The sequence below is a fragment of the Carassius auratus genome, chromosome 30 (genome assembly GCF_003368295.1).
Source record: "Carassius auratus strain Wakin chromosome 30, ASM336829v1, whole genome shotgun sequence".
NCBI classification, from domain to species: Eukaryota; Metazoa; Chordata; class Actinopteri; order Cypriniformes; family Cyprinidae; genus Carassius; species Carassius auratus.
In genome coordinates, this window is record NC_039272.1 from 1,465,049 (window position 1) to 1,491,733 (window position 26,685).

At 36.5% G+C, this 26,685-nt stretch overlaps 3 protein-coding genes across 5 annotated transcripts; 1 reads left to right on the forward strand and 2 right to left on the reverse strand.

The window, feature by feature from the left end:
- Positions 1 to 262: 262 nt before the first annotated feature.
- gabarapa (GABA(A) receptor-associated protein a) lies at positions 263 to 4,528 on the reverse strand. The gene is made up of 4 exons (XM_026210624.1): positions 4,308 to 4,528; positions 2,958 to 3,036; positions 2,726 to 2,844; positions 263 to 1,108 (listed from the first exon to the last, which is right to left on the reverse strand). The coding sequence occupies exons 1-4, from the start codon at positions 4,395 to 4,397 to the stop codon at positions 1,028 to 1,030; spliced, it is 369 nt and encodes a 122-aa protein (XP_026066409.1). The 5' UTR covers positions 4,398 to 4,528; the 3' UTR covers positions 263 to 1,027.
- Positions 4,529 to 7,152: 2,624 nt separating this feature from the next.
- LOC113048779 (CTD nuclear envelope phosphatase 1A-like) lies at positions 7,153 to 15,165 on the reverse strand. Its single transcript, XM_026210625.1, has 8 exons — positions 14,377 to 15,165; positions 12,452 to 12,518; positions 11,948 to 12,066; positions 11,137 to 11,208; positions 10,849 to 10,965; positions 10,572 to 10,683; positions 9,850 to 9,934; positions 7,153 to 8,074 (listed from the first exon to the last, which is right to left on the reverse strand). The coding sequence occupies exons 1-8, from the start codon at positions 14,479 to 14,481 to the stop codon at positions 8,014 to 8,016; spliced, it is 738 nt and encodes a 245-aa protein (XP_026066410.1). The 5' UTR covers positions 14,482 to 15,165; the 3' UTR covers positions 7,153 to 8,013.
- Positions 15,166 to 16,252: 1,087 nt separating this feature from the next.
- LOC113048780 (pyruvate dehydrogenase E1 component subunit alpha, mitochondrial-like) lies at positions 16,253 to 26,318 on the forward strand. Of its 3 annotated transcripts, none has more exons than XM_026210626.1 (12): positions 16,253 to 16,405; positions 17,627 to 17,647; positions 20,425 to 20,493; positions 20,967 to 21,140; positions 21,341 to 21,467; positions 21,594 to 21,685; positions 21,767 to 21,859; positions 21,994 to 22,149; positions 22,228 to 22,299; positions 22,994 to 23,061; positions 25,113 to 25,221; positions 25,715 to 26,318. In XM_026210626.1, the coding sequence occupies exons 1-12, from the start codon at positions 16,349 to 16,351 to the stop codon at positions 25,877 to 25,879; spliced, it is 1,203 nt and encodes a 400-aa protein (XP_026066411.1). In that variant the 5' UTR covers positions 16,253 to 16,348; the 3' UTR covers positions 25,880 to 26,318. The 3 variants fall into 3 exon arrangements, with proteins under 3 accessions (XP_026066411.1, XP_026066412.1, XP_026066413.1); XM_026210628.1 differs by lacking the exon at positions 17,627 to 17,647 and adding an exon at positions 19,440 to 19,756 and having other exon boundaries at positions 16,275 to 16,405; XM_026210627.1 differs by lacking the exon at positions 17,627 to 17,647 and having other exon boundaries at positions 16,254 to 16,405.
- Positions 26,319 to 26,685: the final 367 nt, after the last annotated feature.

The following is a 26,685-nucleotide window of genomic DNA, read 5'->3' on the forward strand; positions in this document are numbered from 1 at the left end:
GAAAAATAACAAAGCTGTTAAATGTGTTAATTTTTGATTGTAACATTCATTTGATTGTTTTGTTTATTTCTCTTTTGATTTTATTTTTAAGTTTCTGTATGTACCTGCACAAGTCAACTAGGCATAAACTGTACATTACTTTTAAATCATATGCTTAATTATGATAACTTCTATCTATCTGTCTGTCTGTCTATATATGTCTGTCTGTTCTCAGATCTGTGAGAAAAGCATAACTCAAAACCCATTAAAGACTGACACGGGCAGCTTTTTACATCAGGTTTATAGCTATGGGACGCTTAAGATGGGTGACCATGACAATTAAAGCTTTAAGGGGAAAAGGAACGAAACACACCAATCCATAATATAAACAACGCCCCCCCCCCCCCCCAAAGAAAAAGAAAGGCCAGTCAAGTCATGAATGTTAACCTCATAATAATGATTATAAGAAAACTGAAACATAAAAAAGCAAACTCCTACAGCTTATCAACTGAAAAAACAACATTTTTTTTACCTTTTAACCAGCTTATTCAAATGAACAGCAGCCCCAACCCATTTCATTTCAAATAAGAATTATTGGCAATGGTACACTTTCAAACATTACATGGTATTATAGTCCAGTATTATCAGCTATTTTGTTCAGTGGAAATATGGTGGCTAAAAAGCAAACTCGAACCAAACAAAGATCATCAGATTAGCAAGGTGGCTGCAGGATGTGTGTCGGTGCTGGGGGAAAGTGAGAAAAAGTGAAAGGAGAAGTGTAGAACACTAAAAAAGCTTTTATGCATATCAGTACCACTAATTTACTGAAACAGACCAGGACGTAGGTTGTATCCGGTCTGCCTAAAAGCAAGACTGAAGGAGGAACTCTTAAGTAGGAAGGAACAATATGCAGGCAACACGGAGTACAAACAATATTTCATAAACAGACTTGGAGGATATGAAATTGCATTCAAAATGTACATTTTGTGTGGCCTAATGTATTGATCATTTTATTTTAAGGAAGGGTAGTGTGGGGCAAGTAAATTGGTTACACATCTCTCAAAACGTCCCCATAGACGCTTTCATCACTGTAGGCAATGTAAAGGAAAAAGTCTTCTTCATGGTGCTCCTACAACACAAAAACAGGGACAAATAGTTTAGAAATGCTTCTTTTTCATTATTCACAAATTATATTTTATAAAATCTACTGATATAAACAAACAGGTGCAAAAGGTTCAGTTAAAGGGGTCGTGATGCAATTTCAGGTTTTCCTTTCTCTTTGGAGTGTTACAAGCTGTTTGTGCATATAAGATCCCTAAAGATGCGAAGACTACAGTCTCAAACCCAGAGAGATATTCTTTATCAATGTTAAGACTCGCCCACGCCCCCCAAGTCGCCTTGTTTAAACACGAACATTATGTCGATGTCACTGTGTGGGAAGATTTGCATAACACCGCCCAAATGATCACGCAAAGAAAGAAGACGTAACTTTGATTCTTGCTTTATTTATTTATATTGTTGCTGCTTCCACCGCCATGTTGTGGAGATGCTGTGTGTTTCGTTGTGAAAGCGAAACTACTTTGTTTGGTCTTCCAAAAGAAGAGACAACTAGAAATCAGTGGTTAAGTTGGACTTACAACATTGTTCCAGAACAGTTCAACCCAAATATTCAAATGTTTGCAGCACATTTTATGGAGAACTGTTTCCTGAAGCTGGGAGAGTACAATGCTGTTAGTGCACAAAGGCTGTTTCTATGAAGTGGGACAATTCCAACTTTGCAAGGACAGTGTGGTGCTTCTAAGCACTGTAAGTCTGTAAGTACATTTTCATATTTAAAGAATTTGCCACTGATGATTCAAACGTGTAGAGTAGTGCTTGTTGTTTGTCATTTTTCCAATCACAAATGCAGATCTGCTTATGTTTACGTGCCGCGATATGCAACAGAATGCGTAAAAAGGCGGTCATTTTATATAATACATCTTTAAAATATTATAAAAATCTAATAAAAAGTGTCAATGCAAACAGGAACAGAAGGTACATTTTAATGCTGACACGTTTTATAATTTTTTTATTGCTGAGTGTGTATATATATATATATATATATATATATATATATATATATATATATATATATGAGAGAGAGAGAGAGAGAGAGAGAGAGAGAGAGAGAGAGAGAGAGCGTACAATATAATAAGACCATTTCAACGAGTACAAGTACATATGAATCCATGTTGTGATAACTGAGGGGATATTTGGTTTATAACCTGATGTTATATCCTTCTCCCACCCATATTTGCAGCAGTGTCCAAATTTTTTTGGCACATTCAAAGTCAAGTGTGACTGCCCTCTCATGATAATCCATAATTATGTACCCACTGAATGCAACAAATGCCTCCTTTGTAATGGGTTTTAGAGTTTGGTCTGTCACGCTGGAACACGGCATCATAGTATGGTGAGGGGCATAACATTACCGTCACACGCTTGAGGTATTCGGCCAATCAGCCTAAACCTCGCTTTTCAGAATGATGAGCTTTGTAAAAATCATGCATTTCAGAAAGGTGGAGCATAGAGGAGCAACAATAATGTAGAGTATGTGGAAAATATATGGGTTTTTTTTTAACCTTAAACCGCATAAACACATTACATTACACCAAATACACCAAATAATGTTACTTTTAGCAACATCATATGACCACCTTTAAAACAAACTAAAATAATTATATTCAGATACATTCAAATGATGTACCTGGTAAAGCAGCCCCATAGTGGCAGATGTTGGGGGAATGACGTTGTTTACAAAGAAGAAGAGGGCATCTTCGGCCCTTAAGTGGATCCTTTTCCGAATGAGGAAGTAGAACTGCCCCACTTCAGAAATAAGAAAAATAAATAAAAAAATATATATGTCAATACATATCCTTCATATCTTTAATACTATTAAATATAATGTAATTTGTTCTGTATTACTTAAGGAATCAAACCTGTGAGGTCAGATGGGACGAGATATTTCTTCTTGTCCAGATCTCCTATTCTGGCTTTGGGAGCTTTCTCAACGATCACCTGCGGAAAACAAATCACTGTTTGTAGTAATAAACAATGACAGTGAAGGAGTGGATGCCGAGTTGCCATATCCTTCATACTGATATTAATTATATTATTACATGATTTCTTGTTTGACTATTAATCAAGTTATAGCAAGAGTGAAATGTGTAACCTTATGTCTGCTGTATTTATTTTCCTCAAGATTAATGTCCACATATTATGTGTGTGTATCCAATCGTAATGATAAGACACTTGCCAGTGCTAGAAAGCCTTGAATTTTAGATAAGTTCTCTGTGTATGTGTGTTAGTATCTGTCTGTACAGGGAGAAGCTCAGACAGTCCCAGGACAAACAATCAACTGCCAGTGTCCAGCGTATCAGATCTACGTCTTTGGAGAGTTTTATCTAGGTTTTGGAACCAATCAGAATTTTGTTGACTCATGTATTGACGCAATTAGTATCCTCTGTCAGGGTATAACTGTGGTTGATTTTGTATTGTACTGGGGGCGGCCTGCGAACTCCTTCGAGAGTGTTGAAGCTGACTTCTGCTGATGAAATTGCAAACTATTTTCTCCAAGTAAAATTATTATTATTAATTGAACTCATCTCTGACTCCTGGTCTTCATTGCGACATATCTGGTCCTTGGGTCTTAACTGTAAATTCCCCTACAACAGTAATGCGATAACAACAGCATCTTTTAGTAGTATAATAACAGTGCTGTTATAGGAATTCCCCAGCTTAGGGAAACATTCCCTTTCTAACAAATTTGGCTGCTGATATTTGAGTACGACACATAATGCAACTGAGACTGTACCTAGTCTGAGAGGCCACATAGTGCTGTATGCAAGACAATTTCATATTTTAGTCATTTTGTCCTCGACTCTGTCAAAATAAGAAGGTTCGTATAAATGACTCGCAGAGACGATCTCTCTCTCTATATTTAATACCTTGATATCCATCGAATGTAAACTTACATCACATAATCTTATAAAAAATATATTAGTTATTTTATTACTTGTAATGTTAACGATGCCACAATTTTGTATTGAGACGTAAGCTAACTGAGGCTAACGCCACGCCAGTCCTTTAATATATTTGAAGGACAGTTTAAAACGACGATGACAATTCATTGATTAACCATATATATGCACTGTTTCGTGTGTTTTAGACGAATGATTATTATTACACGGTTTCCCTTAATAAATTAGCTAAGTCACTGTGTAAAGCCTCGGTTTATGTTATGTGTACAAGCGGGGCCCTGACAAAAACAACTCATTTGTCTGACTCACAGGCACTCTATCCGGGTACTTCTTTCTGATTTTCTCCCCTTCGGATCGTCGCTTTTCAAATGGATGTTCTTCTTTGTACATAAACTTCATTGTCAAAGGCTAGGAGATATTAAAAATCTCCAGGAAAATCTACCGTCGATGGTGTTTACAAACTAGCTTGTTTTTTTTATAACTGCGTCCGAGGGCGGAGGGATATCCAATAACAAGGAACAAGGGAGGCGGCGCACGTCACATTACGTCAATTGCGTAATGACGTCTGCAGTAGCCAGGAGGCCTGCGTGGCATTGCCTGAAACTGTACAATTATAAGCCATACTAAATCAAATAAAAAGCCGGCTAAGTTTGACAAATTAGTCATTAGAAATCACAGAAAGGTTTCAAGTTCAATCAAAACACATCTGATATTTTGCTAACAGTCTGCTCCCTCTCATAAGGGAATATGGTAGTTCAGAATGTCAAACCCAAGCCATGAGGCAAAGTAAACAAAGATGACTTAAATAAAACTTTAGGTCACATATGGATACCTTACATAGGTATTTAAACCCAACAGTCAAATTTAGTTCAATAAATGCTTAAATAAGTCGCCCAGGCAGTCCCTAGAAAAAGTCATCCTTCAAAATGATTTGGAAAACAAGCCACAAAGCCACAGTGAAGCCAACAATTCCTTTGACCATGTAAGTGGAGCAATGATGTATCAGTTTTCCATCAAGATCTCTATAAAACACTAATTGTAGGGTGGCACAAAAGAAGCCACTCTAAGACATGTAAAGATGAAGATGAACTGCTTAAAGCATCATATTAACCCTGCGGTGATGGGTCAGATTTTGTGCTCAGAGGTTTTGACCACATTCAAAGTGTGGCACAAATCCAACATTGCCCACACTTTAAACACTGGGGCTTATTCATGAAACAAACGCAGAATGAATGATTTTGTGAAAACCATCCATAAAGCCATTCTTGCATAATTACATTAAATGCTCCACTGAATTAAAATGTATAAGATTTTTTTTTATAAATGTTGTACATAGAAATATGTTCTGCTTGTGCTTTATGAATTGTATATATGTATGTATGTACAGTGTGTATGGTACCGGTTTGATTTTTATTAGGCAAGGCAAGGCAAGTTTATTTATATAGCACATTTCGCACACAATGGTAATTCAAAGTGCTTTACATAAAAGAAAGTAAAATAATCATGAAGAAAAATAACAAAAATAAAACAAGCAATTTTAAAACTTTTAAAATGATTAAGATATTTAAAGACAGTTAGAAAATGATTTTACATAAAAATAAAATAAAATAAAACATTGAAAATATAGTGCAATCAGTTCGGACATTTGACAGTGCTCATTCAATAAATGCACAGCTAAAAAGATGCGTTTTAAGTCTAGATTTAAATGTGACTAGTGTTTTTGCACATCTGATCTCTTCTGGAAGCTGATTCCATCTGCGGGCGACATAAAAACTAAAGGCAGACTCCCCTTGTTTTGTGTGAACCCTTGGTATTTCTAACTGACTTGATCCTAGTGATCTGAGTGCTCTGTTAGGCTTATATTCAGTGAACATATCTGCAATATATTTCGGTCCTAGGTCATTTAGTGACTTATATAAGAGTAAAAGTACTTTAAAATCAATCGTAAATGTAACTGGAAGCCATTGTAAGGACCTGAGGACTGGTGTGATATGCTCAGATTTTCTGGTTCTAGACAGAATCCTGGCAGCAGCGTTCTGGATGAGCTGCAGCTGTCTAATGGTCTTTTCGGGAAGGCCGGTGAGGATCCCATTACAATAGTCCACCCTGCTGGTGATAAAGGCATGAACAAGTTTCTCCAAGTCTGGACTGGAAACAAAACATCTAATTCTTGCAATGTTTCTTAAATGATAGTATGCTGATTTAGGTACTGCTTTTGACATGAGTATTGAAACTAAGGTCTGTCTCCAGAATCACACCAAGATTCCTGACTTGATTTTTAGTTGTTTGACCCCTAGAGTCAAGGTATGCATTCACCTTGAACACTTCATCTTTGTTTCCAAATGCAATGACTTCAGTTTTTTCCTTGTTTAACTGAAGAAAGTTCTGGCACATCCAACTATTAATTTCATCAATGCATTGGCAGAGGGAGTCAATGGGGCTGTAGTCATTTGGAGATAAGGCTAGGTAAATCTGGGTATCATCAGCATAGCTGTGATAGGCAATTTGGTTCTTTCTCATTATTTTGATTTATTAGAAGTAACAGAGCAAAACAAAGAAAAAAATAATACAGAAGTTTCAGTTAGCGAACAATATTAGGCCTAAGTTATTTTAAATATATGTTCTACTGTCAAAGCCCAATGCAAGTCAATCTGGGCACTATAAAAAAAATTGTAGTGCATCATCTCTAGGAAAAAAAAACCCTGGAACAAATATAAATAGAAGAATGTGCTAAAGTCATTCTCAATTTTGATGAAAATGGTACAGACCTCCTCTCACTGCTTAGGTTTACAATATTTAAATGCTGGAACAATCTCTTCATCCAAAATACATATTCTTACATAAATTTTTTCATGCAATGGAAGCATTGTGTATTATGACGTACACCCAGGTTAAACGGATTATCGAAAAAAAAAATAAATAAATAGGGACAAACTTTGTTTTATCTATCAGTTGTTGAATGGATGGAGACAGATCTGAATGTAAGCTTTAAATTTATTGCTTTGAAATCTAAATATCACAAGAACAAAACAGAATCCAGGATCTGTAATTCAGTAAAATGAGAAATTGGTTAAGAGTCTAAATACTTTACAAAGTTCAGCCAATCTAAATGTTAAATACCCCCCCACCCGAAAAAAATTGGAAGAGACAATAATTTCAGTTGTTGACAAAAGGCTCCATTTTATTTTTCTGTTATAGAAGAGTCCTTGTTGCTCAGGGTCTCTTTCAGTAGCTGATGTATCCATATCAAAGAGCATCCGTGAAAACCTCTCTGATTTAACCAGAGGTTTCACATATGAGCCATTTAAAAAAAACACAGAAAATTAATACCATAAGCTGTAATTTTGAACTGTAGTTTTCTCTCCTGCTTCTCGTACATTTTTCTCTACCACAGTATACTATTAGTACAACGGTATTAACAGCTCTCGCTCTTAACAGAGAAGAGGACCAGATACCTGAGATGGCAGACAGAAAAAACAAAGGAGAGAGGAAGGACAGAATCCTAGAGAGAGAATGAGTAGATAAGACCATGTGACCATTTGTGCTAAGGTCATACGAAACTAAAAAGACAAACACAGATGTTGAGGAGGGGGGGGGGGGGTAAGTGCTTATGAAGTGATTCACCGATTAATTTTCCTAAAAAAAAATAAAAGGTAAAATTGAAATCAGAAGCTTTCACCCCCATTCACTCAGAAACACTCCATCATGCACATGTTGAATGCAACAACTGTAAGGCAGAGTTTCCATTTTTTAAGGAAAAAAATAAAATAAAATAAAAAAATGCTGGCCTCTCCGTTTGCCTTGAGTTTATTGTAATCGCCGCTTCATCATGTGTCTCTCCTTTCTGTCCTCCCAGCATTTCTTAGCATTTCCTCAGAGGAGTCCATATGACTAATGGGAGCTTACGATGACAAGAGGCTGACAGTTCCAGTGCAGGAGAGGCTAACACTTAGCGGGCAGAGCCATGTAAAAAACAGACAGCGACCAGAAGAGAGATTGGCCCTGCCAGATATGATCACCAAAGACGATGCTGGTGGAGGTTTCGACTGAGGACGGAGCGAACGTCTGAGGTAAACCTAGAAAGGGAGTGAAAAAACAGGGCAAATTACTGAAACGGCAACATGAGACGTGACAAAAGTTCAATCAGAACAGAACAATTTGTGGGTGATTTAGCAGTCATGCTCAAAAACTCCCAAACAATTTTAATTAGAAACTAACCTGTGATATTCAAAGGATTTTTTTTGGAATCAAGTTTATCAATCTGTGTGCACTGTTAGACAGAATGCATTTTTGTATTATTATTAGAATATTTGACTTCTTTGGACTATGAATACATTAGGGGTGGGCAATATGACCAAAATCTTGTATCACAATATGAGTGATTTTATTTCACCGTAGCAATATCTCACACAATATGGTTATTTTTGCTTCATGATTTCATACATTGATCCAATAAAAAATATATATTTCTTTTAATTAAATTTACAAAGATGATTTAGTCAAGAGCAGTGAGAGATTTTCTCTTTTGTTGTCTGATTAACATGAATGACAGACAGCAGGAATATTAGACTGCTGTCACTTTAAGAGCTTCCCGGATCCAACATACTGTTACACGTTTTCTTTCTTAGCTGTTTGCTTTCACTTAAGACCTAAATTACTGTGTTTATGAGGATACTTGCAAAGACAGGCATTTTGACATACAATTGTGTGTATTTAATAGGGGTGGAATAGTACATAGATGTCACGGTTCGGTACGTACCTCGGTTCAGGGCTCACGGTTCAGTACGATTTCGGTACAACAGAAAAAAGAAAAAATAATCTACTATGTTCGGTTTCTTTTCATTCCATTTGAAAAGACAGTAGTAAAAATTAGTTTTTTCCACCTAGATGTAAAAATACTAAATATTAAATTATTTTACACATATATAATCTGCAGTACATATATACATACAAAGAATAAATTCTTGAAATATATTTGATTTAGTTTACAGATAAACTAGGGGAAGTGAGTTTCAGTTCATTTTTGTGGCACTTAATTTGTACACAGAAAGGAAACTCAAATGGCAGAAAGCTACATCCTATTTGTTTTCATTAATAAAAAAGCAGACCTTTATACAATGATGCATTATTAATAAGACAATAAGTGTTTAAAGCTGATTCTGGTGTTATAAGGAAACAGTTGAAGTGATTGTGCTGGCATAAAAGTTCATAGACGCATTCAAAATCAGCACATGGTCACTGTCTAGTGGGATTTGTTTTCAAGTGTGCAACACACGGCATTTGCTGTTCTTCTGCTGGCAGCTGGTTATCAAACAGCGTTGAATTGCTGTGGTCGCCACATTCTGGATTGGGGTGAATTGCCTGTGTTCGTTGTATGTACTCATTCATCGTATCAAGATACATGTATCGTTCCACCCCTAGTATTTAACCATTCAAGACCTATAACGGGGCAAAAATAACTCTTCACATTCAAAAATAATTCTTCACATGCATATAGCGAAATTAGTTCTCTTGCGCTGCTGATTCAACAGCTTAAAATCACTTTTTTTTTTTTTTTAACCGTAATGCTTAAAAATGCGTACAAATTATAACTTTAAATGAACGCATGGCACAACAATGCCATGTAAGCATGAAACCGGGATGATAGAGATGATAGTCCAAAATCTCTACCAGTTGACAAATATCTAACGGTTAATCGTGTCTACTGGTGTATTACTTACCCCTAGTATAGATTCAGACAGATATGATGACAGATGTTCAAACTGTGCATAATTTATTGGGCATAAATTCTGTGTAGTCCTAGTCATGATTAAGAGGTTACTATGACCATGACTTAAAGAAATGTTAATACCTCAATGCATCCAACATTGGGAGCAGGTTAAGAAGTGCTGTGTCACTTGGGTCACTGAACCACGACTTTATAGGTATTGCATTGTCTGGGGGTGAAAACAAAATTCAAATTACATTCATAAAACAATTTATTACACAAAATTATTTTAGCAACTGCTAAATTTTTTTTATATTTTTTTTATGGATGCTCAAGATGAATGTTTGTCTCCCTAAACATAGAATTAACATTACATTTTGAAAATCTGAGTGGACTGATACTAAATGTGACCCTGGAGCACAAAACCAGTCGTAAGTGTCAATTTTTCAAAACTGAGATTTATACATCACAAGAAAGCTGAATAAACAAGCTTTCCATTGATTCATGGTTTATTAGGATGGGACAATATTTGGCAGAGATAAAACTATTTGAAAATCTGAAATCTGAGGGTGCAAAAAAAAATTAAAAATACTGAGAAAATTGCGAACTGTCCAAATGAATTCTTAACACTGCATATTACTAATAATAATAAAAAAAGTTTTGATACATTTACTGTAGGACATTTATAAAATATCTTCATGATCTTTACTTCATATCCTAACGATCTTAGCATAAAAGAAGCCATACAATGTATTTTTGGCTATTGCTAAAAATATACCACAAAGACTTAAGACTGGTTTTGTGGTCAATGGTCACAAATCATCTTGAATGTGCTCGCCATAGATGTAAAGATATAGATCTCAAACCTGGGTGACTTCGATAAGCTCCAGGCGAGTTGTCCAGAATGACTATACTGGAGAGATCACTGTGTACTACAGACAGATCTTTAATGTAGCTCCCTAAATCCAAAGTACAGTGCTAAAAAAAGAACAGGAAAGAGATACACAGATGAACAGGTTCAGTAAGTGAACAAACAGACATGAAAAACTACTTCATAGACAGGATCAGTCAACAAAAAGTCTGTGCATAGAGTAATCCTAAAATACCTTATCAGGAGCAAATGTGGAGGCAGTGGGTTTTTACCTGTCTGTAATATCTTCTTTTGAGAATATCCCTGTTGTTATCCAGTTTATCTGCTACAGCCGATCCATAGATCTCCATACTAGCTGTAAATACTACCAGCTCATACCACTGACTAACCTGATATATATTACAACAAGAGGACACACTGTACACATTATACTCATTAGAATATTGGTGAATTAATTTTGTCAAAAGAAAAATTAGAGCACAAACCAACTTCACCTTTAGCAACATTTACTAATAAAAAAAAAGACTAATGTGTTTGCTCAAATGACAAATTTTACTCACCACTTCTAGAAAGAAGTCAACGTGTGGCCTTTTATGGACAAAAAACCTGACTGGGTGTTTGTCTATTACCACCTGAGAAAGAGAGAGAAGGTGTCATCCATAATCAAAATTTAATAAATTCTGCATTTTTTAAATCAGAAAAACAATAATATTCAGAAATATTATTATAATTTAAAATACCTGTTTTTATACATTTTAAAATGTAATTTATTCCCATGGAAAAGCTATTTTTTAGGAGCCATTACTCAAGTCTTCAGTGTCAAATGATCCTTCAGAAATCATGATGATTTGGTGCTCAAGTCAGTTTCTTATTATTATCAATGCTGAAAACAGTAGTGCTGCTTAATATTTTTGCTGAAACCATGATACATCTTTCCAGGAATCTTTGATATGAATAGAAAGTTCAAAAAATTGCATTTATTGAAATTTTTTAAAATCTTTTCTAACATTTGTAAATCTACATCATAGTCGTTTTACTGTCAATTTAATGCATGCGTGCTGAATATAAACATATTAATTTCTAAATAAACAAAAAATCAATAGAGAGTTTTCAATAGATGGTACATTTACATTTAGTCGTTTAGCAGATGCTTTAATCCAAAGCAACTTACAATAAAATCAATCAAAATCAACAAAAGAGCAACAATATGCAAGTGCTATGACTGTTTCAGTTAGCCTAACGCAGCAAACATAACAAGTCTTTTTTTTTTTATTATATAATAAACAAAAAGAAAACAGATAGAATAGAAAAATGACAGAGCTAGCTAGTGTCAGGGGCTTTTTTTCAGTAAAAAGCAGTATATTCATGTACCTTGAGGATAAAGTCTGGCGGTGTACCAGGCCTCACTGTAGGTCTAAGGACGCCATCATGGTGAGAGTGAATTAAAGTCTCATCCAGATCCAACACCAGTATCTTCTTCTTCACCGCATCTAAGCAGCAAATGGTCAATATGCGTCACACACACACAGTGAAAAGTGGTGATTCAACATTAAGTTTTAACATCTCATGTCCACCAACCTCTCCCAATCCTATGCCAATATGATCTCATGCTTTTATTATAATTTCTAAATATTGATTATAAAAAAGTTAGTATTTTACAGAATTCTTCACAGAGGAATCAACTCTACCCAAAGTGTAAGGTAATCACTTCTTAAAAACAAATGTTTGCTGACTGATTTAGATACAAAACATGATTCTGGGTCACAAATGAGTCGTCAATAAATTGCAACATTGCATCCAGTTGTGTGGTTAGAAGCTCTCCTAGCGGACAGAACTGCACATACAGAGGGAGAAGAACCGGGTGAGGGAACTTACGGAGTCTGTTTCTGGAAATAGGGGAGAGAGGTAATGTGTCATAACGCACTGTTTGGTACTGGATTATCTGTGGAAGACAGGACAGCAGACAGAGACAGAGTCAGTGATGCACATGGAACAGTCATGTGATCTTTATCTCGCTCCCAAAATGCACGATATTCAAACCAATCATAAAGAGGCCCTGCAGAGTTCTGGTTCTTTTCATTATCAATTTCTCTTCCTAATATTTCCATCTCTTTCACCCTTTCATCACGCTGGCGCAAAAACCTCAGAAGAGGGCATCGTATAGCAGACATCTATTTATCTAGACACCTAGAATGGCACTATACTGCCACTACTGGACTATTAATACACATTCAAAACAGCTGCCAAAAGAAGTTACAGAAGTGTAAGGCAAGTAGAAAAATCTTTTCATATCTACTTATGCAATGTGATTTTATGTATAAAATACAAACCGTTTTGTGTGATTAGAATAAAACTGATATATAAAAAAATACTTAATGGATGTTGGTGAAAAAAAAACCCATAAAAGGTAGAAGCAGTAAAATCTAGGGATGCACGATATTGGATTTTGGCCGATATTCGATATGCCGATATTTTCAAAATAATTTTGTCCGATGCCGATACCGATATCGATATATATACAAATATATACTGATATATTTAAACTTTAATTTTACTGAAGAGAAATCCATGTATCTCTTCTGTACTGATTCTACCATAAATTTATTATTTTACAAATGTAGACAGACATTCACATCTGAAAAACAGGTCAATTATTTCACTTGGACAATATCGGTTTGGCTCATCGGCAGAAATATTCATATCGGCCGATACCGATAATGGTCATTTTAAGCTTTTATCGGCCGATACCGATATTGTGCCGATATTATCGTGCATCCCTAGTAAAATCCCTAAATCAAATTTACTAGGACACACATGCCACATGCTCAGGTAGTTACGTAAAACAAACCAAGGTCATTTTGAGCTGTTTTTACAGAGAAGCCCCAAACATTATAGTCTTGGATGCATCAATTTATTAGAACAGTTTTCCAGCAACGGTGCGTTTATGAAATTACACGATAGCCCTTATTATTCTTAACAATTATTAGCAATTAAAACTTGTTTTGAACAAAACATATACATGAAAAATAAAACATGTATAAGATGCTTTTATTGTGTGGTTAATTGAAAATGTAGAACTCCTGACCAAAAAAAAAAAAAAAAAACTTGTTGTCAAGACTTAGTTTGGAAATATTTGATACCTTTCTCAGTGAGCGTATTGTGCTTTAATAGTTATAAGTCTGTGACTCCCTTCACGGCAGGCTAAATAACATACAGAAGGGGTCCATAGTCCCAAGTAATTAGGACATACAGCACCATAAACAAACTTCCCCAGGATAACAGAGGTACAGCAGAAGCAGGCACAATCTGAAACTTCCTACTGTGCCAAAGTTTCATCAAACTTTTCTGAAACAATAAATAGGAGTACTAAAACACAAATCAACAATAAAAGCAGCAGACAACAAATCTAAAACATATTTCTATACTCGTATACCAAGGTAATGTTATTATTACAAATCCTACAGTGACCCAGCGGAATAGTGAATGAGGACCATGACATTTTCCATAAATGACAGCACAGTAAATATATTATCAATTACAAAAATCTGAGCAATGTTAAAAACAAACAACTCTTAAGAATTTGTGCATGAAAACAATATTACTCGAATGATTTGTTTACACATTTTCTAACATATCAAACAATGCTAGATTATGTTTTTTTAAAGATTATCTAAAGACAGGAACATTTAAATAAAATAATATATATATTATATATATATTATTTACAGATGACTTCTCGGAATACATGAAAAACAGAAAAACATTTAAGTGATTCACTTGACATATGTTGACTCGCTCACCGTTCGTAGATGCTTCCTGAGGATGTATAAAATGAAACTCCATATTCTAGACGTCACTCCGAGAAAACTGCGAATCCCGAGTAAACACTGTCGTGTCTTCAACATGCTGACAGTCTGCGAACAGCTCGACGGTGAAGCATAGAAGAGACTCACACTATCCACTAGAGAGCAATGACTTCAGGACCACGGCTACAGCTAATCAGACGGGGCTAACAACTTCCCGCCGCTTCTTTTGCTTTTAAAGTACCGCAAGAGAGGCTAGCCAAACTACAGAAACCTGACAATATGCTACACTTGGACCAGCCAGTGACACAACACTGTTTAAATGTCAAACGTCTTTAAGTGTGTAGTAGCCACGCACACAAACCAACCTCTGCGAATACAGGCTAACTGGACTTGTATTTCAATGGTAAGGCAACTAGCTGTGGGTCTAACCAGCTTTAAAACAAATAACCCCTACACGGATTGACGACTCTTGTGCTCGACAGGTTCGATTATAATCTCAGGACTTCAGACAAACGGCCAAGTTACCAAAAGTCCAACAAAACGCCATCAAATTCGTTTCATTACATATCCGGGAGCAAACTGTGAGCCGCCATCAGTACTTTGATTTCGTCACTTCCGGGCGAGAAACAACAAGGGTGTCCTCGGTTAAGCAGCTGGGTCAAGAGAAGAACGAGAGCCACACGAGGAGACTCAGAAACTGTTAAACTCACAGATTCATTCACAAATATATTGGGTGGTGGGCACTTCATTACATGTGGTTTGTCACTACAAGGATGATTATATGTGCTTTATGTCTCCCTGTAGCAATGCACATCTTATACCTCGATGCAGCAGGACTTATGACATGTTCACAAAGGTGATCAGGAACCTTTTTGGGGTTTATATCTGATAAGGTATTTTAAGTGTCACCTTAATTGACTGCTGCCTATAAACTGTTGTGAACGACTGTACCACAGATGCATGTGCAATAATTGTTTATGGTTCACTGAACATCTTACTAGTAAAGATCTGTAAAGAATATTTGGATTTTACAAAATTATCTTAAAATTATCTTAATAAAATACAGTATCCTGCAAAAAGGAAAAAGACAGAAATAGACCTTTATCAGGTAAGATGCCATATTTTTATATAATTTAATGCATCACATAAACAATTCAATGCTAAACACCTCACAATTCTAAAATAAATGTTAAACGTTTACAGTTGTTTTGAAATTGTATTATTTGTGTTAGCACACGAATAAGTGAGCCTTGTTTGTGGATCGGTGCAATTGCATTCCAAAGTTTGGTGCTTTTTTTTAATGCACCTTACTGACAATTTAAACACTAGTCTTTACACTGACACTTTATCACCTCTTGACACTTTACAATTTGTCACTTCATTGCTGCTTGCACTACACATTTATTCTGTCAAGAATTTTTTATTTACATTTTTTTATTAACATAAGGGTTCTCTTTTCCTTTCTTTAATCTCTTTTTTAAGCTATTATAAAGTTGTTATTTTTTTTAACACACTTTGAATTGCATGTGTTAGTTATATATGTTCCCATTATACCCTGTCATTCTCAAGAGGAGTAAGCAAAGTAAGAATTTCATTGTACTGTAGTACATATGACAATAAAGTTCTTGAATCTTGATTAAAAACAACAAAATGAACATACTTTTTTATGCATGAAGTATATATATATATATATATATATATATATATATATATATATATATATATATATATATATATATATATATATCACTCTGTAAGGACAGAATACTACATGCTAGTGATGCAGGAAGCTCAGAATCAAGCCTGAGAATGCTGGTGTAGTGCGGGCTCTGCTCAGCAGGGGGCGGTATTTACAATGGAATGTGCAGCAAATCTGCAGCCGGCGTAAACCTTGTTTACTGTGCGCTCTGGTTTGTATGAGAATAGGACTGAATGATCTGTTTCTGGTTAGCTGTGGGTTAATATTATGCGAAAGATGCTAACCATCATTTCTAACGTTCTGAGGGGCAGCGCCAGCAGGAACGTAAGTTTTGTATCCCTTGATTCATAAAGTGTGCTGGTTTTCTTAGCAAATTGACGAATGTTTTGAAGCGCAGTAATGCCATGTTGACCTTGCCTCGGGTCCGCAAGGCCAGACTGACACCCTCGCATTGCTGTCTAATTCTCACGTTTGTGCTGGTTATTTCACGTCGTCTAATGTAGCATTTCTTTTTATTACTGATGTAAGTATATTCAGATATTTTACTGTTTGTAAAAATTGATTTAGCTTGGATGTCTAGCTAAAATGCACTGTGAGGGTAACGTCTAGTTAGTCAACAAGCTGTCACTGAACTAACGCTAACCAATAACAAAACACTATAACGAGAAACAATGTGCTTTTCAGAAAAAGCTTGGTAAATGGTAGTCCGTTTCTGTAATTCTCTGTCAGAAATAGAAGGTGACCTCTGTGAGAGAGACAGTCTGTGTATTTCATCATATTTACTGTCCAGTGGAAAATGTCCAGATGCTTGATATACTTTGTATTATGCAACACTTAGTGGACAGCAATGTTTAGTCTGTTTCTATTAGTTTAATGCCACTCAGTTCTTGAGTAAGTAGGAGTTTACAACATTATAAGCGTGTCCAGAATTATTCGCTATAATAATAAGATATTTATTATTATTATTATTGTTGTTTTGCTGCAATATTTTTACTGTTAAATATTTTAAGGGACATATTTTTGCCTTTGTCAGGGCATGTTTTCCCAAAAACCTTATAACATATTCACTTAGAGTCTTCAAAGTGACTTCAAATACTTTAATCAAATTTAAAAATTGTAATATTAAATAATTGTCCAGTTACTTTTTTAAATGATATGCCTCTATTCTTTATCGCTAGTTTGACATGCAAATGCTTTTTCTTATCTGTCCTACTTTTTTTTCTCATGAAAAATACTTCAATATGAACTACACATTTGTTCTTAGATATGATACATTTATTAATCCAATAACTACATTGGCCTGAACATATAATAAAACAACAAAGCAATTCAAAACATGGGTATATTGATGTCTTTTTTTTCCATGAGCCCTGATTAATTTCTTACTCTAGATGACAAGTTAAAAGTTGCAGTTCATCTGTAATGACTGTATCAATTTTATTCCTCTAACTGTGACCCTAAGTCTAATAATAAAATATTTGTTACTCTCTCTCTCTCTCACTATCACATTTGCTCGTTTTTACTGTTCCATGGGCTGCCTTTAAGGGAGCCGAACTGGTATCAGAGGTAAGGATGGTAGTTTTAGAAATGGGCTTATTTATATGACATCTGTGTCAGCTGCTCTTTTCTTCACTTTTTGTTCTCTCCGTGGATATGAATATGATTATTATGTTTGCTTGAAATTATTTCATTACCAAGACTTTCTTCCTCACTTATTATTTTTTGATCATCCTCACTGAATTTCCAATAACTGGTTTTGACATATTAAAGGGTTAGTTCACCTAAAAATGAAAATTATGTCATTAATAACTCACCCTCATGTTGTTCCAAACCCATAAGACCTCCGTTCATCTTCAGAACACAGTTTAAGATATTTTAGATTTAGTCCCAGAGCTTTCTGTCCCTTCAATGAAAATGTATGTATGGTACCAGAAAGTACCAGAAAGTTAATTAAAAACATCATCAAAGTAGTCCATGTGACATCAGAGGGTCAGTTAGAATTTGTTGAAGCATCAAAAATACGTTTTGGTCCAAAAATAACAAAAATTATGGCTTTATTCAGCATTGTCTGAATCATTTTTGCGTAAATCCGGCATTAAACTGATTGAGATTTAGGAAGTTGTCCTCAGGAAGCTGTCCTCAGCAAAATGTGCTGCACATAGTTTTACATGTGGATTATAATTTCCGGGAACCGAGTTAAACATAAATTGTAACCATTGATCTCTAAGTACAGCTTCCCTGGGAAGCCCAAACAAAGGTGATTGGACTCTGAGATGAAAATAACAGCGTTTCAACGACATGGCGACAAACACAAACGCAGCTCTTCCTCCTTCTCCGTGCAAGCGCAACAAGACCACGCCCCCTGTTTGTGTATTCATGTGGGCGGAGGTTAGTCAAAAAATGGTTTTAGTGACGTCATTACTGCAGGAACTAGAGGGATGTAGTCCAAACTGGTCATTCGATGTAGGCGAATTCTGTTAAATAAAATATCTCGCTTGGCATTGAACTTTGAGCTTTAGAATTTTACAGATATAATTTATACTCTAACAACAACATTACACACTAACTAAACTTTGAAACTGTGTTCCGAAGATGAACGGAGGTCTTACAGGTTTGGAACGACATGAGGGTGACATTTTTGGGTGAACCCTTCAAACATGCTTCTACATGCTTTTTACTTGCTGCTTATTTAATCGTGGCTTTTTTAGTTTGCTGTGTTATGGGTTTGAGGTGAACAATTCTGCACTATTTACCTGAGCCATTTACTATATCTCACATCATACCTTTAAATCACACACACACACACACACACACACACAAAATCACACACACTCAGAGACGTGTGTACGTTTAAAACACTCCCCGATTTGTCATGGAAAGTACCCATTTTTTTCTCTGGTGGATTTAGAAACTTTTTAATAGGAAGAGAGACATCGGTTGAAACCTGTTTGAGATAGATTGTGGCTTTCTGGTATTTGAAGTTGTCATATGATTTGGCTAATAATATTATATGTCCATGTGATTATCAAAAATGGCAGTTTCAGTTCTAAAAGTTTCTTTGCACAAAATATGTTCAGTTCATGTAACTGTACATCTCAATTCTCATAATAATCAGTGTCTGTCAACATCAGCCATTTTGACCATTTGAATACTATCTGACTGGTAGCCATCAACAGTTGTTTATTGCCTGTGAGTTACCTAGTGTAGATTATCATAGATTAGATTGGTTTGTGCAGTAAAACGCCTTCTTTGTTGTCTCTAAATGCCTAAAATTCTCTTCTTGTTCCTTTTAAATGTTCCCTTTTTATGGCCTTCTGAGTCTGAGCCTCTGGAGTGATATGTGACCTTCTTTTTACAGTCCTCCACTCTCCGGGCCGTTCTGCAGCTCCTGGCAGTCCAGAGTGAATATGCTAATTTGACCGCTCCTCATGATCCTGATCCCGAATCCCGACCCCCTTTCACACAGATGCACAACCCTACAGCCCTTCAGCTTCCCCTCCTTTAACTCAGATACATTTAAACACTTGTACAGAATACAAGGATTTAGGACAAGCTAGCAGTGGCCAGACTTTAGGACACTTTGGGCCACACAACAGACCTCTGACAGATGTTGTTTCCTCCGAGTTCACCCACAGGATGGCTGGAGAGACTTCCTTTCCAGAGCCACAGCTTGCTGTGAGTACTGGCAGCCCCTTTATTAAAATTACATACTGTCAATTTCATATACATATATATGAATATATGGAGTATTACATGACCCTTCCACTTTACCCAGAACACTCGCATACTCACAATCACAATGCTCTGGCCAATGACACTTCAATCACTAAACAGATGGTTCTTCGACAAACTTGATTCATTTTTTTGTCACAGTTAGATATCAAAAGCAACAGATCTGCTCAGCATGTTGGTCTCACATCTAATTATGGAAGGATCCCTTGTGATGTTTCAGTTTTCTACATGAAAACCTATAATCAAAAAAGATGTGCAAAGTCAGTTTAGAACCAATGATACAATGCACTGTGTCAGTTTTCCCACGTCTAGACCTGTGTGTTGATTTGTTGGTATTGCAGGTTTGTTGATGTAGTTGTTGGGTAAAATTACAGTGGTTATGGAGGTCGGATTATTACAGATATATTTTGTCTCCCCTGGGCTTACTTCCTGCTTCAGAGTGCTTTGACCGGGGTTGTTACTTGTTAACATTTCAGTTCCTGTCAGTTGTGTGTGTGTTTCTATGTGACTGGCTTTTTCTTTTTTTAACACCATCCTCACTCATTTTCTCAGCTGAGTGTTTTATTTTTATTTATTTTTTACTGCATTTTCTTTTTCTTTTTTTGTCATAGGGCGCAAGATTGGTGGTATCTGCCAGGACCTATGCAGACTTTACCCCTCAGGCCTCCTTTGATATTAAGGTTAGTTTATCAGATAAGCATTTTCTTAATTATGTTTTTTTTTTAAGTGCATATACACTACCATTCATAGGTTTGATGCTAGTACAGTTTTTTTTTATTAAATTAATATTTTGAAATATATATATTTTTAATTCATCACCGTTTACATAAAAATAATAAGCAGCACATCTGCGTTCAGCATTGATACTCTGAAGTGTTTTTTTACCAATCAGTATATTAGAATAATTTCTGAAGGATCATGTGATGGAGTAAAAGCTGCTGAAAATTCAGCTTTTCCATTATAGAAATAGATGACATTTCAAAATATAATAAAATATAAAACAGGGATTTTCAATTAATTGTAATAAAACTTGAAAATATGATTGTTTAACTGTATTCCTGATCAAATTAATGCAGCCTAAGTGACCAGCAAGGCGAAAACATTAAAACATCTTAATGCATTTGAAAGCATAAACATTTTTTTTTTTTGCCAGAATTGTGATGTACACAAGCTGGAGGAGGGCCCTCCGCTGCAGGCTGTGCTCACAAGAGAGGAGGGACTTCAGTACTATCGCACGATGCAGACCATTAGACGTATGGAGCTCAAAGCTGATCAGCTCTACAAGCAGAAGATCATTAGGGGCTTCTGTCACCTTTATGATGGACAGGTAACGCATGCATTACAAACACACAGATATAATCTTTACATGCACGAGATTATCAGACTCACTTGTGCCAGCGTAAAATAGACAAATGGAATATTATTGTATGTTTTCATTCACATGGTTGCGAAAGTCATTTGTAATCGTAAATGTTGACAACATAGTAGAGACAGAAACACTTACAAATGCATTTTGTTCTTTAACAGGAAGCATGTGCAGTTGGTATTGAGGCCGGTATCAAACGATCAGATCATCTAATCACAGCCTATCGTGCCCATGGGTATACTTACACTAGAGGGGGCACCGTTCGTGAGATAATGGCAGAGCTCACTGGTGAGAACATCAAAACCTTTAGTTTAAAATTCTGATCTCTTATTTTTCTCTATTATTGAATGATCTGTTTTGTTTATATATTTGTTTATTCTGTCCCTCTTCTATGCATCTCTATTTCTTCATCAGGTCGTAGAGGAGGCATTGCCAAAGGAAAGGGAGGGTCTATGCATATGTACACTAAACATTTTTATGGAGGAAATGGAATTGTGGGAGCTCAGGTAATTTAATTGAATAGATTAGAGTTCCTTATGAATAGAGTGCAGATATCAGTACTGAATAACTATTCATGTGTATCCCAGGTGCCTCTTGGGGCAGGTGTAGCATTGGCCTGCAAATACCTGGGCAAGAATGAGCTGTGTGTCTGTCTTTATGGTGATGGTGCTGCAAATCAGGTAAGTCACTTTCACGCAGCTCCAAACAATCATGCTAGTCCTAATGAGTGATTTAAGCTGATAATTCTGCTACTAAATTGGACAACTTGTGCATTCAGGGAGGTTTCATGTACACTTTTGCACTGTTTCTCCAGGGTCAGATCTTTGAAACATATAATATGGCATCTCTGTGGAAGCTGCCCTGCATTTTCATTTGCGAGAATAACCAATATGGCATGGGTACATCTGTGGAGAGAGCGGCGGCTAGTACTGACTACTACAAGAGAGGCGATTTCATCCCTGGATTAAGAGTAAGATGCAGGATTTATTTGTGTCTAAAATTACTCTTCATGTCAGAATACTTCCTCAGCTCTTCTGTGGCTTTGTAGGTGGATGGCATGGATGTCCTTTGTGTAAGAGAGGCCACCAAATTTGCTGCTGAACACTGCAAATCAGGAAAAGTGAGCTGTGGTTTGAGTGCTGTGATATTGTGATATTGAGATGTATAGATAATTGTTACACTACTTATAAGATGTTTTCTGTCTGCATATACAGTAAAGACCAAAAGTTTGGACACACCTTCTCATTCAAAGAGTTTTTTTTATTTTCATGACTATGAAAATTGTATAGTCACACTGAAGGCATCAAGGGCTATTTGACCAAGAAGGAGAGTGATGGGGTGCTGCGCCAGATGACCTGGCCTCCACAGTCACCGGACCTGAACCCAATCGAGATGGTTTTGGGGTGAGCTGGAACGCAGACAGAAGGCAAAAGGGCCAACAAGTGCTAAGCATCTCTCGGGGAACTCCTTCAAGACTGTTGGAAGACCATTTCAGGTGACTACCTCTTGAAGCTCATCAAGAGAATGCCAAGAGTGTGCAAAGCAGTAATCAAAGCAAAAGGTGGCTACTTTGAAGAACCTAGAATATGACATATTTTCAGTTGTTTTATACTTTTTTGTTATGTATATAATTCCACATGTGTTAATTCAGAGTTTTGATGCCTTTAGTGTGAATCTACAATTTTCATTGTCATGAAAATAAAGAAAACTCTTTGAATGAGAAGGTGTGTCCAAACTTTTGGCCTGTACTGTACACTCATGAAATATAAGCACTTATCTAGCAATAAAAAGACATCTGAAATTTACATTCATAGGGTCCTATTTTGATGGAGCTGCTGACCTATCGTTACCATGGACACAGTATGAGTGACCCAGGAGTAAGGTAGGATTTTATATAATATTAAACAAAGCTCACTGTTGTTTTAAAGGAAAATGGCACCATTTTTCCATATTCCACTATGTGCAATTCTCAACTTAGGCGAGTCGATACGTACCTCTCCCGTCTCAGTGCGTGCACTTAATCACTGTAGAGTGTGCCACTATAGCCGTTTTTCCACTGCAGGAACTTTACCCAGGAACTACGGACTTGGACCTGGTACTCTGTGTGTTTCCACTGCAAGAACCAGGAACTAAATAAAGTTCCGGGTAAAAAAAATGCCCCTCAGAAAATCCCTGCTGGCGAGGTGGTACTTTTTCAAAGTTCCGGAACTTTCGGTGGTGGGAATTGGGTGCTAAACATGCTGATTGGTTGAGTTAACACAGCATTATGATTTCAGCCACCATTTATTCGGATCATTTTCAAAATATTCCTGTTATTGTGTCATGAAATGTAATTTTAAAAGTTTTTCAGGCGAGAATGTAGTTCTCAAATCTGCGATTTATTGATAAAGACAGCAACTATTTAAAAATGTATTTGGCTGATTTTGGAGACGGGCAGCTCCACGCGATCAGCGGGAGCTCAGTGCTTATGTATCCGCCGAGAGCAGCCTCACCTCGGCTCGTCCTTCTGATATGTGCCGCTGGCTCTGATGTCTCTTTAGTGGTTAAACATAAAATATAATTTGTTTTGGGTAAATCTTACAGGTAATCTTCGGTCTGTATTCATTTTATCTATATGTTAAAATTAAAATAAAAAGAAGCAATTTATATAATATTTTGTTTCATTGTAATGGCTATATATATACACAATACACTTTAGAATAAAGTACATTTCTGCGGCTATTATTATGTTTAAATGAAAATGAAAGGAGGCAGTGGTATTTGATATCCAATTTCGTTTTATTGTAAATATACAGTAAAGAAAATTACAGTAGCCAAGACGAGCTGACGTTATCAAGTACGCTGCTGTTTGCAGAATTACCGGATTTCACCGTCGTCGCGGACATCACACTCCTGAGTCGAATGCGCAAAGTCTGAACTACCAAAGATGCAACACTGAAATTTGCATACTTTTTATTGAGAAGCACGCTCAGGCCTACGTCACCAGTGTATATGCCTAATCTTCCCGGTACTTTAGACCGCGGTGGAAATGCAGAAAGCAACAGGTCTGTTGGGAAAATAGTTCCTGTGGAAAAAAGTTCCTGGTTCCAGGTAATTTCAGTGGAAACGCGGCATAAGCTAGCATTTAGCTTAGCATCATTCATTCCATAGGATCCAAACAGAAATGAATTTAGAAGCTACCAAACACTTTCATGTTTTCCCTATTTAAGGAGGGTTACATGAGTAGTTAAACGAGTAAGTATGGTGATAAAATAAAACGCCGCTTTCCTAATCGGATAAAAATGATAATTTTAATGTATGGGGAAAGAGCACTTTACAGGACTTTGACCTTGGCGCAGTAATCTCATCACTCCTAAAAACTCCTCACGTTGGTTATACTGACGGAAGTTAGAGGGAGAGGGGAGTTATGCGAACTTCGAAGAGAACATAGTGGAATATGGAAAAACTGTGGCATTTTCCTTTAAGCCAGTAAGCCATTTACTGATCTGATAATCAACAAACATTTATTATTTCCTAACATTTCTTATTCAATGTTTAAAAGAGTATTGTTAAATAGTTTGTGTAAAAGATTGATATATTAAGTTGCTCAAGCAAGAAAACTAATTTTCTTAAATTATCAAAAACCTTCTGAATTAAAACTTACCATTGACGGAAACAGTCAGCTCTACTGCCTTTTCTTTTGCATTTAATTCTTTCTTACAAGCAATCCTGTGGTTCATAAATAACTTTGTTTTCCTATATAAAATCTTTAGTGATGATGCGAAACTGCCTCGATTGTGCAAGTGACAATTCCTGTTAACTGCAGCGTGCAGCTCACTTGTAGTGCACTGCAGACACGATTTGATTTGAAGCCACCATCTACTTGTTGTTTTTCAATTAGTGCTCCTCCCCATATGTGACAATCTTTGGTCTCCTTATCCACTGTTCCCATAGCTATCGCACACGTGAGGAGATCCAGGAGGTGCGCAGTAAGAGTGACCCCATCACGTTGCTGAAGGATCGCATGCTGAGCAACAACATGGTCAGCGTGGAGGAGCTTAAGGTGAGCCTGCAGAAGCTTACGAGAGTCAGATTGAAGTAGGACACAATCACTAACATAGTGAGTGTTGTTCTTGTGTGTGTCAGTCACATTGGTGGTTAAGATAGGGATTACTCATTTATATTACCATACTTGGAATTTGTGCTCTGCATGTAACCCATCCAAGTGCACACACACCGTGAACACAAACCCGTTCTGAGGCGCCCTGGGAGCAGATGGGCGTTTGGTGCCTTGCTCAGGGGTTTCACCTCAGTTGGTGAACTTCAGCATATCCGACTCCCAACATAAACTACCCTAATTGATAACAAAAGAACATAAACATCATTCACTCCCTACCTAGAACTAATAAAATAGAACTATAATTAAATACAAAAACTTACCTACCTCCTTTTCCTGATACTAGGCTAACAGGAATCATTGAAAAATAACAATTCTTCTTGCTGAAAGATGGACATTTACTGGACTATTTTCACTAAACAGTTGACACCTTTTGCAGGAGATTGATGTGGAGGTAAGGAAGGAGATTGAAGATGCTGCTCAGTTTGCCACCACAGACCCTGAGCCTCCACTGGAGGAACTCTGCAACCACATCTTCTACAATGAACCTCCTATGAAAGTGCGTGGCATCAGCCCCTGGATCAAGCTCAAGTCTGTCAGCTAAATTGCCTTCTTTATCGTCCCAAGTCCCCTCCCCTTCCTACCAGCACACCCTCCCCTGTAGAATGATCACCTCTGATGTGGCTATAGGTTTCATAGTCAGTGTGAGGGACCAAACAGTCAAGGAAGGAGGATCATAGAAATATATTCCAAAAAAATATATTTTACTGAATTAAAAAAAAATCACATACAAAGGTTTCATAAAGGAAACAAACTCCAAATCATAAAAACGCATGTTTAGACCTCTAAAAGAGTAAATCTGCTGGTTGGTAGCGGAACTAGCCGAACCATCCAAAGCTCCAGTCATCCACTCCTCAGCAACACAGCGGTAACTTAAACTCAAAGAAAGTAATATTAATAGATGCATGTACTGCACAATACCAACTAAATGGTGTGCACTTCAATCAGTCAGTGATGTACTACAACTCAAATAAATATCTTAATGAAAAATAAACCGTGTTTGAGTCTTATTGCCAAATAAATATATGAACAGAAACTATTGAAAGAATAAAACGAAATACTAAAGAATGTGCAGGATAAATTACAAGAACATATGAATAATAAGTGTTTGTATGCATGTGCATGCGCAACATTACTCCTCACTGATGTGTGGCTGCATCGGGCCATCACAGTCAGTTATTGGGAAACTGAGCCAAATCTCTCAGCCACACTAAGATAAGTTGCCTCATTTCACATGTTAATGTTATCATTGCCTTGTTTTCTTGTAGTCTTTGTCAATTACAAAACTGACCCTCAATATATATTTACAAATTTAGATATTTTTTCATTGTTTCATTACTGTGAATGAAC